Source organism: Chiloscyllium plagiosum, unplaced genomic scaffold, assembly GCF_037043375.1.
Source record: "Chiloscyllium plagiosum isolate Xiang-an unplaced genomic scaffold, Cpla_swu_hap1 HiC_scaffold_31, whole genome shotgun sequence".
In the NCBI taxonomy this organism is placed as follows: Eukaryota; Metazoa; Chordata; class Chondrichthyes; order Orectolobiformes; family Hemiscylliidae; genus Chiloscyllium; species Chiloscyllium plagiosum.
Genome location: NW_028270169.1, coordinates 16,880,683 through 16,895,597, shown reverse-complemented (window position 1 = coordinate 16,895,597; position 14,915 = coordinate 16,880,683). Strand labels below are relative to the sequence as shown.

The window sequence follows — 14,915 nt, the reverse complement described above, 5'->3', positions numbered from 1 at the left end:
ATGTATTAGCAGTAATATCAGGCAAAGACAGAGTAGATAAACACAGACTGGTTCCACTCATTGGGAATTCTACAACGGGGACACAGTCTGAAAATTAAGGCCAGACCGTTCAGGAGAGATGTCAGGAAGCAATTCCACACACAAAAGGGTGGTAAAGGTTTGGACCGTCTTTCCACAAATAGCAATTGATGCTGGATGAGTTGTTAATTTTAAATCTGAGGTAGATAACCTTTTTTCTTATGGAAAGGTATTGATGGATATTGGCCAAATGCAGGTGTATGGGGTTAGGCCATGGATCAACCATGATCTTGTTGAATGGCTGAAAAGGTTCGAGGGGCTGAATGGCCTACTCTTGTTCCTATAGCTTTTGAAAATGAATAAAAAAACTTTCCAGCAAACCGGCCAATTGATAACATGTTTATTCATGGCAACGTGTCAAACCCTAGAATCATGGAAATGATACTGCACAGAAAGGGCCATTCCACCCATCTTGTCCACGCTCGCCCAAAGGTGCCCTCTCTAATCCCATCTTCCTGTACACGGCCCATAGCCCCGCAGCTGTCTGTACTTAAGGTGCCGATCCAGGTACCTTTTCAAAGTGTTTCGGGTCTCTACCTCCACCACCAACCCAGGCAGCGAATTCCAGGTACCCACCACCCTCTGCGTAAATAAGCTTTTCCTCATGTCCTCGCATCCATCTGCCACTTCACTTGAATCTGTGACCCCGGTCTTTGAACTCTCTGCCAAGGGAAACAAGTTGCTCCTGTCTACTCTAGCTCTACCCCTCAACCTTCTCTGTTCCAAGGAACATGATCCCAACCTCTCCAATCTCTTCTCAGAGCCACTGTTCTCCAGCCGTGGCAATATTCTAGTAAACTGAGAATGCCCAGCAGCTTTGACCAGGCAAGCTGATATCGGGCAAATGAGAGGGGAGACCTTCTTTGGGAACCAGATACCCCCCACCCTGTGCTCGTTAGCGGCACCATCCCAAGATCATACTTGTCCCCTCCTTGACTCCAGACGGGAATAGAAATCCCACCCTGAACCAGTTAAAGCCCTGTCAAATGTTAAAGGGCTGCAGGGCAATCCACATTAACGGGGATTCATTCCTTGGGGATAATTCAAGTGGCACCATCCAAATGTTCCCGCTCCCAAGTTCACATTCCCCCAAGTTAAATACAATTAGTTCAATTTTTTTTAAAAAGAAAGCTAGCATCAATAATAGCAACCATTAAACTACTGGATTACCATAAAATCCCAAATAATTTACTAACATCTTTTAGGAAAGGAAATTTGCTCTCTTTACCCAGCCTGGCCACTGCAACGCGGTTAACTCTTAACTGGCCTCAGAAATTCCCACGCAAACAATGCAGTGTATTCAGGAAGGCAGCTCACCCCCACCTTCTGATGCCAATAAGGGCAGACAATAAACACCAATGATTCTCACACACAAACTCCCAATATCATTCATTTCTCTCCTTACTGTTCTCAGTTTGGGAAGGATTTTTACCAATGGACTTGAATTCTTAACATATCCATAAATGCTAACTCAGGCAGTGAACTCGCACTAGTGCATTGGAATTTCTCATTTGGATCATGTAGCATGTAGGAAGCTGTGTTTATAAAGAACTACAGTTCCTCAAGAATCAGTGATATTACTGACATAAACCTCTCTGTGTATTTGAAGATGCAGCAGAAAATGTGTCCACTGTCCCTGTAACCTTTATTTGTAGCAGCATTGAGAGCCAGCAGTCAATCAGAATCTTAAAAGCAAAGTGAAGCAACTGTTAAACAATGTCTGCCTATTTAGCGCCAACAGGGAATAAAGATGGCATTTACGGTAAATGGACTCAAAACCCCTGGCTGTTCCTGATTCGTTGGTCAATTCCAGCAGCTGGCTTTATTCGGGTGCAATCTGGCTAAAAGGCAGGTGTGGTAAATTGAACTCTGAGCTATTCACTGTACTCCCTGCAGCCACTGGAATTACATTAAAACGTGCTCTGAAAATACATTGAGGTAGACCCTCAATTTTATTTTCAGCCAGCTCCCTCCTCTTTTGGTGCAGTTGCAATTGATCTGCCATTTACCATTTAATATAAATATATGAAGTGCACGCTGTGTTCTATTTCCTATCATCCTTGATAATTGATGGAACTGGGAAGATAATCTATTCACCCAGCATTATGTTAGGTACTTCCTTGAATGGAATAGAATCATAGAATCATAAGGCATGGAAACAGACCCTTCGGTCCAACTCGTCCATGCTGACAAGACATCCTAACCTGATCTATCCCATTTCCAGCATTTGGCCCATATCCATCTAAACCCTTCCTATTCATGTACCCATCCAGAATCCATAATGTTAGGTCCAGTGTAAAACTTCATCTAACTATAATCTTTCACACCACCCTCACTCCACCATTGGGGTCAGTTTGTTGGCAACTTAATTAAAGCACGTCTTTTTACGACTGAGTGGCTTACTAGACCACTTCAGCAGATAGTAAGAGTCGATCATTTCTGATGGTGAGAATCATGTCAGGATCAAACTGGCGAAGTGTGGCTGAATTGGGACTGAATTAGTCATTCCTGAATTAGGACTGAACCAGGAAGGCTATAGCAGCAATCTGTCAGCTTTCCTTCTCACAGCTGACCAGATTTACTAATACACTTATGCAACTTGCTATGATGGGATTAGATTCCACAGCCTCTTGCCCATTCTCTCTGTCCAGCCATTTTGAAGGGCTGCTGTACTCTGTGAGGGGATTGCTGAGACAGGGAGGTTGGCAGCTTGGCTTGTGGCTGCAGGTCCTGGTGGCTGGGCTGGTGGAGAGGAGGGACACCCTCTTTCCTCCTGACTGTCAAAGCAGGCCAGGGCACCAGATGCTGCCAACGTGGACAGAGATAGTCACTTGGATCCATGTAGTTTCTCCAGTGAGAGGAAATGCCCAGCAATGTCTTCACTTTTGCCTCACACCCATCGTGACGCCACCACAGTACATACCTCCCACCAAGGCTCTACCACTCTCACTGTTGCCTGCAGCATTTCCACTCAATGGCTCTTACCTCACTCAGCCTCCCAAATCCCGAAGCCTTCCTGCCCTTGGTGCTTCCTATTCACTCACTTAGAATACAGCAACATCCTTTCTACCCCTACACTCCCACTGACAGCTCTTCCAGCCACTTTCATTTTAAACAGTTCCTCCTTTTATCAGGGCAGTGGTGACTTGCGAAAATCCACTCTTCTACAGCCCCCAGTGTCATCCCGGTGCCACAGCAGATTCCCAGAGTTGTCTCCCCTTCACAGTCAGTGTTGGGGAGAGACTTCAAAGAGGAATCTGGATTTCTGTGTTCAGCAATACAATCGATCTTTATCTGAGCTCCTGACTGGCCATGATGAAGTGATGAGGCTACTATTTTTCCAATGCCGAGTTCCATGGACAAAGGCAGTCATTGCCGATGGAGTGTGCAATGCGAAGTTAGTTAATAGTGATCAACATAGAGACTCAGAGAAGCAGCCAGCTCGCTCCATCCACCGGGTAACCGCCCTGGCTTTCAAAGCAGGAATTAATGCCATCGAGTTTGTCACCGGTGCCCTGGAGAAAATTAGACGAGATTAGCTACTGATGAGCTGCAAATGCATGGAAATAAGTTCCTCACTAATAAGATTTACTAGCAAGGTTCTAATCTAGTCGTTAAAACCATAAGGGGAAAACCAGGCAATATTTTTTTCTCAATATCGAAAATCACATTTTCTTTTCACCACATTCTTCCTGACTTCTTGCCATTGTAAGGGCTGGGAAAATTCCACCATATATGAACAACTGGTGTATATGCTCAGAAAAACTATTGTGCTAAAGAATGTGGGAAACCTGGACCAAGTAGATTAACAAGTTTAAGAGGTACAAGGGTCTATGGAAATTTGTCACGGTGTTCTGTCTCGTAAGCTATTAATATCTACATCTGGTTAATTCTCGATGCTAGGCAAAAGTGAGGACTGCAGATGCTGGAGATCAGAGTCAAGATTAGAGTCGTGCTGGAAAAGCACAGCAGGTCAGGCAGTATCCGAGGAGCAGGAAAATCGACGTTTCGATTTTCATCGGGAATGAAGGGCTTTTGCCCAAAATGTCGATTTTCTTGCTCCTCGAATACTACCTGACCTGCTGTGCTTTTCCAGCACCACTCTAATCTTAATTCTTGATGCTAACTAACCCCTACCTTTCATTTACCAAGGCCAATACACCGTTGTTCCCTCAGGAAATACAATACATGAAATGATGAGATGGCACACTCCCATCTCCTATCAGTTGAACAGTGCAGATCCAGTTGCTTCTTGATGTTTGTGAAGAGAGCACTAATGGCTTAGTTACTTTAGTTAAAGCACAATTTAACTCCCAATGTTAAAGATTAGTACTTCAGAATCACTGTCACAGATTTTAGCTTTGCCAAAGCCCTGAGATTGAAAAATCATTAAGTAATTTTCATTTTTGTCTATGAATAGAAGATTTTTTATAGGTTCTGCGAAGGGTTGTAATTTATTACGTTCCGCAGTCTGACTTTCACAAATTACTTGCTTCAACCCATTAAATGGCTGGCAATTAAATGCTGCCGGTACAATTGAATTTTTTTTGTGCATTTAAGTGAATTACCACCATGCACTAACCTATGAGGGATTAATAATGGTGGGAAAAAAATCTTGTTTGACCTGTAAACATCTAATTGAGAAAAATGACAAATGCTAGATTGTCATTAATCTACAAATGTTGCAAATAAAGCAATAAATGTCACTTCCATCACTTCAGCTTTTCACTTAGCTTCCAGTTCCACTGAAGTAAAAATTCCATTACATAGCTTCAGAGAAATCAATCATCATGATAGATTTTACATGCTCTGATTTTAGTTTTGAAAATGAAGTCAGCAAAAAAGAAACATAATTACAATGATTAATGAATCTTCTTGACTATTTACAGTAATTGTCAGAGTGATGAACCAGTTTGATAGGATTATCAAGTGCATCATTTGGGTAAAAATGAACTTTTAGTGTCAAAAATAGCTTCAGGATTCATTCTCATGATTGTACTGAATTTAGAGAAGTTTGTCTCTCAAATGACATGTTGTTACATAAACTCAGCATGTATCTACCTCAAGCTATTGACCCTACTATTGGTAGAGTGGTGACTATCTCCCAACACAACTTATCTTTGGTTTCCCTCCAGGTCTTCAAGTGCCATATTCCAGTCGTTCAGGCAAGATATCATCGATGAAAAACCTGCTTTTAGGAATCAATCAATTTCTAACCTGGTTTCTAGGGGGTGCAAGAGAACTATTTCAGTTATTGTGACTTCCAAATTTTGGAACATAAACACTGGCACAAAAAAACAACAAATCCATCCCATTGAATCCTGTCAATTCCAGAGTCCATGTTACTGCTGCTCTGTGTAAAGGCCTCTGGCAAATAATCGCAGCTTGATCTTTATACTTAAAGTAGGATCTTGCTGGTTTGAGTTTGGGGTGGTGTCTCTGTCGCCTGCTCAAAAGAGCATTGTGGGCAGAGTTAGAGCAGTTGAGAAAGAACCCTCTGAAAGGCACATTGGAGTGAGACTTGCTAAGAGACTGCATTTAAACATGAACTGATAAAGCAGATTGATTACTCCTTACTTAATGTAGCTATCAGCACCTGGTATTCCCACATACGGCAGTATTTAATATTACTGTCTGACAAATAGCACTATTTTGAAATCCAAGCCCTCAGACTTTGCCTTCTCAGGTAGGCATGGTGGCAGTGGTTAGGACTGCTGCCTCACCGTGCATGGACATGGGTTTGATTCCTGTCTTCGGTGACTCTGTGTGGAGTTTGCACGTTCTCCCTATGTCTGCCTGAGTTTCCTCCAGGTCCTCTGGTATCCTCCCACAGTCAAAGGATGTGCAGGTTAGCTGGATTGGCCATACTAAATTGCCCATTGTGTCCAGGAATGTGCAGACTGGGTGGATTAGCCTTGGGAAATGCAGGGTTATAGGAGTAGGGTAGGGCGTTGGGTCTCGATCAGGTGATCTTTGGATGGTCAATGCAAACTCAATGGGCTGAATGGCCTCTATCTGTACTGTAGGGATTCTATGATCCTCCTCAGCCAGTTGTAAAGATCCCAAACTCATAGTATGGCAACAGACAACCTTATAAGTGACCACCCACCCTGGTCCGATTCCCAAAACAGTGGTTGAGTAAGGTGCCCCTAACCTGTCTCTATGTCGATTGAGACCTTTAAGTGTTCATTTAATAGCTACTTAAGGGCACTGTGTCCACTGCCATTATATAATATGTTGGGCCTTGGAAGGTTATCAAGTGTGGGAAGGCTGCTTTTTCACGGGTTGTTGAGAGATGAAGTGAAGGCAATACCTCCTTTGGGGGTGGTCCCCTATTTGCAGGATGGGCATCACCCATGCCTCTTTTTTTATGCCCTCCTTGCCTGGCCTCCAAACTCTGCATCCCACCCCACTTAGTATTGTCCCTAGGGTGCATGGTTCCTACCTTCTCAAAATTTCTGGAACTTAACAAACTTCCTTCAATCTTTGTGAATCTGCTCAGAGTCCCAGGATAAACTCCCACTACTGACCTCAGTTGCTGCTGGACACCAGGAGCTGTTGGGCACTCTGTTTGGTTGGCAGCTCTGGAGAGAAAGTACCCTCCTCACTGAGAGACAGAAGTCCCATTCTCTGCTTGTTAAAGCCACCAACAGCATCACATGACTGCAGGGCTGGCATTTTGGAAATTGGTCAGGTTGTGAGCAATATTCCCGCCCACTTCCGTAAAATTCAACCTTTTGCGTGTTCGGAGACTGAAGGCAGGATCTTGTCCAAGAGACCTCAGCACTGCTTCCTGTAAAGAATATACGCTGAGTGAAATGCCCATTAAGGGCCCATTAAGAAAGCAAAATACTGTGGATGCTGGGATCTGAAACAGACACAGAGAATGCTGGAGAAACTCAGCAGGTCTGGCAGCAGCTGTGGGGAGAGAAACAAAGTTAGTGTTTCAAGTCTTCTTCTGAACCTTTTCAGAATTAAATGGCGGCATTGGGCCCTCTCTAGAATGAAGGACCCACAATTTGACCCCCACCTCCCCATACACCACCAAGAGCAGTTGGCCAATCAGAGGTTAATGGCAATGCATTGTGGGAAATAGCATTGAGAGAAATGGTAGCTCCCGCCAAAGGCCCAGGATTACTGAGGGAGCCCAGGCCAGGGGGGAGTGAGAGCAGAAATGGGTATCCTGGAGAGATAAAGTTAGCAGCATGGGCGGGATGGTGGCTTTCAGCAGCATCCACCCCTTCTCACCAGTGCCAGCACTTTTGATGAGGCATGGAGAGATTGCCAATGAGGGACCCATGCCCGCTGGGGAGCTCATTTTGTCCTTCCCACACAGCAAGCCCCCTACCTGCCACTGGGTGAATTCCTGAGGCAGCAGAATGAGAGCCTAATGTGGGCCATTGATTGTCCAAGTACGGTTTTCAATTGGCAGGGTAGGAAAGCTGTCAATGAGGCTTCCTGCCCCAGACCAGGAGCAGAGAGGGGAAAAGCAGCAACGTGACTGAATTTCTTCTAGCCTGGATTGACAGGGTGACTTTCCGGAGCTTTTCCAGAAAGGGAAGAAAAGAAGAATTTCTGGCAAAGAATAACATCAGTGAATCTGTTTCTGGATATGGTGATATGTTTGCTTTGGCTGATCCTTTTCATCAGCGCGTTTGGATAGTTGCAGCCAGAAGCCAATGCAGAGCTGCTAAATCAGGTCACACTGTGTGCTGTGACCTCGGGCCGAGCATGGAATTGCTCACAGTGAGAGTGTTTGATGTACTGAAAGCTCAACTTCCAGCAACAGACGGTGCGAACCTGTCAGATCAGCCCAGCAGCTGTTGAGGGGAACCTCTCGGGACACAAGCTGAAGTAGGTGAACACTTTGTTCACCAATCACTATTGATACGATATTCACAAAGTGAAAACGAAAAGCACACGGGATTCTTCTTTCATTATTCAAATATTACAGCAGCAACAAACAGTCAATGCACTGAGTATGCTTAAAGAAAACATAGAGGATTGAACAGTATCAATGTGATTGAATTTACTCAATCCCAGGAACAGGCCCTTCGGCCCACATTGCTGTGCTGAATATGATGCAAAATTAAAATAATCCTTTCTGCCTGCCTTTGGTCTATATCCCTCCATTCCTTGCATATTCATGGGCTTATCTAATAGCCCCTTAAATGACCTTATTGTATCTGCCTCCAACACCAGTGCATTCCAGGCTCCTGGCCACTGTCTGTGTAAAATACCTGCTCCTCACATCTCCTTCAAACTCTCCCCCTCTCATCTTAAATGCATGTCCCTCATATTAGACTCTGGGAAAAAGATTCAGACTGTCAACCCTATCTATGCATTTCATAATTTTATAAACTTCTATCAAGTCTCCCCTCAGCCTCCATCGCTCCTGGGAAAACAACTCTAGTTTTTTTCTAGCCTCTCCTTATAGCTTATACCCTCTAATCCAAGCAGCATCCTGGTAAACCTCTTCTGCACCCTCTCCAAAGCCTTCACGTCCTTCCTGTAACGTGGTGACCAGAATTGAACAAAATGCTCTAAGTGCTGCCTAAGCAAAGTCTTACAAAGCTTATGAGAGGATCGTTGGAAGCTGTCTGTTTATAAATAGGTCCAATGTGGAAGTGTGCTGTGCAGTTAAAGCTCCACTAATCTAATACAGAAAGTGCTGAAGCAACTCAGCAGATCTGGCAGCACTTGTAGAGAGAAACACAGAGTTGATGTTTCGAGTCCAGCAACAGAACTGCCCTGAAACGTTAACTCTGTTTTTCTGTTGACTGCTGCTGCCCGACCTGCTGTGTTTTTGAGCACTTCCTGTTTTTGGTTCAGTGCCCACTGTGTTTTTGTTTTATTCCCCTAATCTAATCTTTGACCACTGTTCGTTTTATGGGACAGACAGAAGTGTCTGATAAGAATAGATTGAAACAATTGAAAGGAGTTACCAGACATGCATTTACACTCCAATCTGTGATAGTGTGAAAGTCTCCATTCATATCTGTCGTGGATGGCTGTTCTCATTGTAACTCAGCAATTCGTGCGGTAACAGGTCTCCCACAGTGGGTGGATAGATAGGGAATGGCAGGATACATCAACTCCCACTCAGGGATTGATCTCAACAGTAGTCTGAGCCCCTCTCTCTCTCTCTCTCTCTCCTGCTCTCTCTGAATGAAGAAGCTGCCTTGCGGAGACCACTTAGCAATTCCAACTTGCCCACTGAACAGTACCTTTGACCTTGTACAATGTCCCGAGGTGCTTCTCGAGATCAAACAACATTTTGCCCCAAAAAGAGATACTCGGGCAAGTGACCAAAGGCTGGCTGGAAGAGGAAGGATTTAAGGAGCACCTTAAAGGAGGTAGGGAGGCAGAGAGATTTAGAGGAAAATTTTAGAGACTGGGATCTAAGCAACAGAGGACTGACTGACAATGTTGGAGCAATTAACATTTGAAAAAACAAGGGGTGAGAATTAGAGGAGCCCACAGATCTATAGCACTCTCTAGTGCAAACGCTTGTGAAACTCAGTTGGTCTGGCAGCATCTATGGGAAGAAAACAAAACTGATTTTTTATCAGAACACTGTCCGTTAAGTCATTGAACACAGTTATATCTTTTATATCAGCTTTAAACATCATAACCGTTGGTACCTATCCCACTTCACACATGGGATGGCAATTGTCCCTTAAAAATGACAAACATATCCTTATCATCTTTTATTCAAGAATTTTCTCTCTTTTCTTGAGATACTGTCTGCATGCCCGGTTACTGGTGCCTGACTATCTCCACACCACACTGACTTCAGTGCTACCGAAACGGTTGAATCTGTTGGACAATATTGTCTCGCTGCAGTCACTATGGCAACCACTTAAGCCATGACCAATAATTGCACAGCGGCTGCCACCTTGTGAGGCATCTAACCTCTGTGACACTTCCTTCACGTTTCCCAAACACAGCCTCATAAGCTCAAATTGGTTTTCCAACGTCAAACAGACACAAATGGACCAACCATCTTGGGGCCATTTGTTTAACAGTTGTCAACCTGGAAAGAATGTGGAAACTAATATTCGCATGACCCAAGATAAGGCTTTCATCCCCGAGTTGTTCAGCACCGACATGTAATTAAAGAGGTCTTCCTACTTTAGTCTGCTGTTGTGTGGTCATCCACTTAAATTGAAATGTTGGAGAGGGAAAAGCCTCACCTATTAAGAAGGGAACCTGAAAAGCAGTCACTAAGACACATTATATCGCACACAGCTGCAATGCTGATTTAAAATCTCAGATATGAATTTGGTCTGTAAAGATCAAAGGCAAAGTCATGAATGCTGACAGTCAGAAATTCAAAACAGAAAATTATGGAAGTTGAAACACAGAAACAATAATTGTGTGGCCCATCTTTTGGCCCTGACATCCTAAGATAACTTAAGTGCTGAATTTTCAATTGAGGAATAGGTTAAGAACAACAGATCACTAACAATGCTAAAGGAGCGAGAGAAAGAAAGAGAGAGATGGTTAAAACATGGTCATATTGAAAATAGATAAAAGTAAATGACTAAGGAGAAGTAAATGCTGAGTATCACTTTAAATTAAGGTATGATGTTGAGACCAGAATTCGTAAATTTGCCTCCATCTTTCAGATGTTGATGGACCTGCTGTTCAATTCAACATTTTCAACATGCAGTTCAAACAGAAGAGGTACCAAATTTATACAAGAGTCAACGATTTTGCTATATTAACTTGATGATAGAGATTTCAGAAATTTACTTTAGAGCTGCAGAGACCAAATAGCTGTAATTTTGTTTTCAAGATTTTCAGCTCTATTGCCACTGCCTTTTTAAACTCTCTACTATACAGTCTATTAGAAACAAAAGCAGAAATTGCTGGCAAAACTCAGCAGATCTTGCAGCATCTGTGGGAAAAAAAAAACAAAGTTAACTGCTAACTTGTTATCAGAACCCTGTCCATTAGATCATTGGACACATTTATTTTTATTTTTGGTATCTGCTTTAAGCTTCCATATTTGTGAATTCTGGTCTCAAATACAACGTAATATTCAGCTTCTATCTCATCTCAGTTTTTTAGGTTTATCTTCTTGAACATGGTCCAACCTTGAGCATCTCTGATGAGGCTGAAACATTGTATTTGACCCCTTTCTCAGAGTCTCTCCCCTGAACAAGTGGAGATTCAAACTTTACAGATATACAAGAAAGTTGTCAAGAGCAAAGTATCCCTTTGTGGGAGAGATCGGAACCAGAGGATACAGTTTAAAAAGCAGGCATTTCCCACTTAAGATGAAGATGAGAAGAAATTTCTTCTTCCCAGAGGATTGTGAATCTTTGGAATACTCTTCCCCAGGGAGCAGTGGGGACAAAGTCATTGAATATTTTTAATGCAAGATTCTTGAATAACAAGGGAGATGTTACTGGTTATGAGAGTTGGGCAGGAACGGAAACCACAATAGAATCAATCATGATCTTGTTTAATGGCAGATCATGCTAGAGGAGCTGAATGGCCAACTGGTGATCCTGATTCATAGTTAAAAACATGAAAACACCTAACATTAAGAACCATGATGAGGAGGGACTGGGGTGGACAAAGGTAAAAATCACACAACACCAGGTTATAGGCCAACAGGTTTATATAGATGTACTAGCTTTCGGAGCTCTGCTTTTTCATAAGGTAGCACCATTGGTGAAGGAGCAGTGCTCCAAAAGCTAGTACTTTCAAATAAACCTGTTGGACAAAAACTGGTGTTGTGTGATTTTTAACATTAAAAGGGCAGCCCTTTCTATTTTTCATCTATTTTGCAAGGGTACAGTAGAGGTTACGTGCAAATAGGATGTTATTTGATCCTGTGCAGTATGAGATGCCCTCGTTAGTTCTTTCCATGGTACTAATGCTTCCGACTCAAAATCAAAACACTTCAGTGTGGCAGTGATATATGTTAAGGTGGCAGTGATGCATCTTTATGGAATTTTTCAGTCTCCACTGTACTTTACAATAGAGAATTCTACGGACTAACTGCCTTCGGAAAGAAACAAAAAGGATTATCCTAATCTCAAATGGGAAAGCCCACAATTTTAAAGAGTGTCCCCTCATTCTAGACTCCCCTACAGTAGGAAACGTCCTCTCAGAGTCCACCCTGTCAAATATCTTTTATGTTTCAATTGAGAGATAAGAAGCCAACTATACAAATGTCCCTAGGTTGGTGCCAAACCTCATATTTTGTAGCAGGGTATGACAAAATGTCTGATAAGTAAGGTTTCTTCTTCAGAGAGTCAGAGAGATGTACAGTTTGGAAACAGACCCTTCGGCCCAACTCATCCATGCCAACCAGACATCCCAACCCAATCTAGTCCCTCCTGCCAGCACCTGGCCCATATCCCTCTAAACCCTTCCTATTCATAACCCATCCAGATTCCTTTTAAATGTTGTAATTGTACTAGCCTCCACCACTTCCTCTGGCAGCTCATTCCATACACATACCACCCTCTGTGTGAAAACGTTGCCCCTTAGGTCTCTTTTATATCTTTCCCCTCTCACCCTAAACCTATGCCCTCGAGTTCTGGACTTCCCCACCCCAGGAAAGAGACTTTGTCTATTTATCCTATCCATGCCCTTCATGATCCCAGAAATAGAAACTGAAAGATAGGAAGGAACTCAAGAAAGTTACAAGTCAGCATGATGACTCAGTGGTTAGCACTGCTGCATCACATCAGCAGAGACTTGGGTTCGATTCAAGCCTCAGGTGACTGTCTGTGCAGAGTTTGCACATCCTCCCTGTGTCTGCGTAGGTTTCCTCTAGGTGCCCTGGTTTCCTCCCACAGCCCAAAGATGTGCAGGTTAGGGTGGATTGGCCATGGGAAACCCAGGGTTACAAGGGTAGGGTGGGTCTGGGTGGGATGCTGTTTGGAGGTTGGTGTGGGCTGAATGGCCTGCTTCCACACTCTGTAGGCTGCAGTACTGAGGAAATCATTGGAACTGTGAAACTGACACATCCCTAGGTCCTGATACATTTCATTCGAAAGTCTTAAAAGAAGTGGTAGATGAGAAATTTGATGCATTGGAACTCCGTTATGCAAAAATTGAGGGAGATAGGAACTTAGCTTAACATCTGTTGTCGGGAAACTTTTAGAAGTTATTACGAAAGATATCGTGACAGTACACCTGGATGAGTTCAAGGTAATCAGGCAGAGCCAACATAATTTTGACAAAGGGAAATCATTTTGAACTAATTCGTTGGAGTTCTTTGAAGAAGTGGATAAAGGGGAACCAGTAGATGTATTGTACTTAGATTTCCAGAACGCATACGATACAATGTCACATCAAAGATAATGGCAAAAACCATAAAGTAGCGTGTTGGGATGGCATATTGGCATGAATAGAAGGTTTGCCAACTAAAAAGAAACAGAGGGTTGGAATGAATGAGTCTTTTTCAGGCTGGCAGGATGTTGTGAGTGGTCTGCCACAGAGATCAATGCTAGATCCTCAACTCCTTACAATTTATAGAAATTATTGGGATGAAGGGATCATAGATATGGTAGCTGCATTTACTGATGACATAAAGATAGGTTGAAAGTAAAGAGAACACACAAGGAACCTACAAAGGAATATAAGTAGGTTAGGTGAATGAGCAAAGATCCAGTAAATGAAGTCTAATGTGGGAATATCTGAAATTGGCCATTTTGGCAGAAAGAATAAAAAATAATTGGTGATGTGTTGCAGAACTCCAAAGATGTGCCAGTTTGGTGGACTAAATTGCTTATAGTGTCCATGGATGTGAAGGCTAGGTGGGTTAGCCACGGGAAATGTGGGGTTACAGAGATAGGGTAGGGGGCCAGGTCTGGGTGGGATGTTCTTTGGAGGATCAGTGAGGACTTGATGGGCACACTGTAGGGATTCCATGACTTCTGAGATGCAGAGAGATCTGGTTGTCCCCGTGCATGAATCACAGAAAGTCAGTATGCAGGTACAGCAATTAGTCAAGAAAGCTGTTGGAATGTTACGGTCTATTGCAAAGGAGTTGATGACAAGAGTAGAGAAGTTCTGCTTCAGTTATATAGGGCCTTGGTGAGACTACATCTGGAGTACTGTGTCCAGCAGTGGTCACCATATTACAAAAAGATGTTAATGTGTTGAAAGCAGTTCAGAGAATGTTTATCAGACTAATTTCTAAAATGGAGAAAGTGAGGTCTGCAGATGCTGGAGATCAGAGATGGAAATGTGTTGCTGGAAAAGCGCAGCAGGTCAGGCAGCATCTAGGGAACAGGAGAATCGACGTTTCGGGCACTAATGCCCGAAACGTCGATTCTCCTGTTCCCTAGATGCTGCCTGACCTGCTGCGCTTTTCCAGCAACACATTTCCATCTCTAATTTCTAAAATGAACAGATACCCTTCTGAGAAGAGGCTCGACATGCTAGGCCTGTATCCTGTGCAGTTTAGAAGAGTCAGGGGTGATTTAATTCAAACATCTAAGATCCTGAGAGGATTGACTGGGTGGATGTCAAAAGGATGGTTTCACTTGTGAAGGAATTGAGAAGTAAGGATCCCAGTTTAAAAGGAAAGACGAGGAAGGATTTTTTTTCTTGGAAGGCTGTGAATCTTTGGGATTCGCTTTCCATTTCCAAAAGCTGATGAGTGCAGAATATCTCTAAGGCAAAGGCAGATAGATTCTTGATTAGCGAGGGGATGAAAGATTGTCAAGAAAATGTAGGAATGTACAGCAGAGGTTAGAATCTGACCAGTTGTGATCTCAGAGTCATAGAGCCATAGAGTTGTACAGTCCAGAAACAGACCCTTTGGTCCAACTTGGCCATGCTGACTAGGTACCTTAAATTAATCT

At 43.2% G+C, this 14,915-nt stretch overlaps 1 protein-coding gene across 2 annotated transcripts in view; it reads left to right on the top strand.

Annotated features, from left to right (window-relative positions):
* The window catches only part of lhfpl7 (LHFPL tetraspan subfamily member 7), a 317,248-nt gene that overhangs the window by 168,383 nt on the left and 133,950 nt on the right, over window positions 1-14,915 (top strand). The window contains exon 3 of one of the 2 annotated variants that reach the window (XM_087977291.1): window positions 5,214-5,466. The exons of the other annotated variant lie outside the window; for it this stretch is intronic. Coding sequence (XP_087833417.1) covers window positions 5,214-5,338 — 125 coding nt within the window. The 3' untranslated portion in view covers window positions 5,339-5,466. Of the gene's footprint in view, window positions 1-5,213; window positions 5,467-14,915 lie in introns of those variants that run through there. 2 annotated transcript variants of the gene reach the window in all.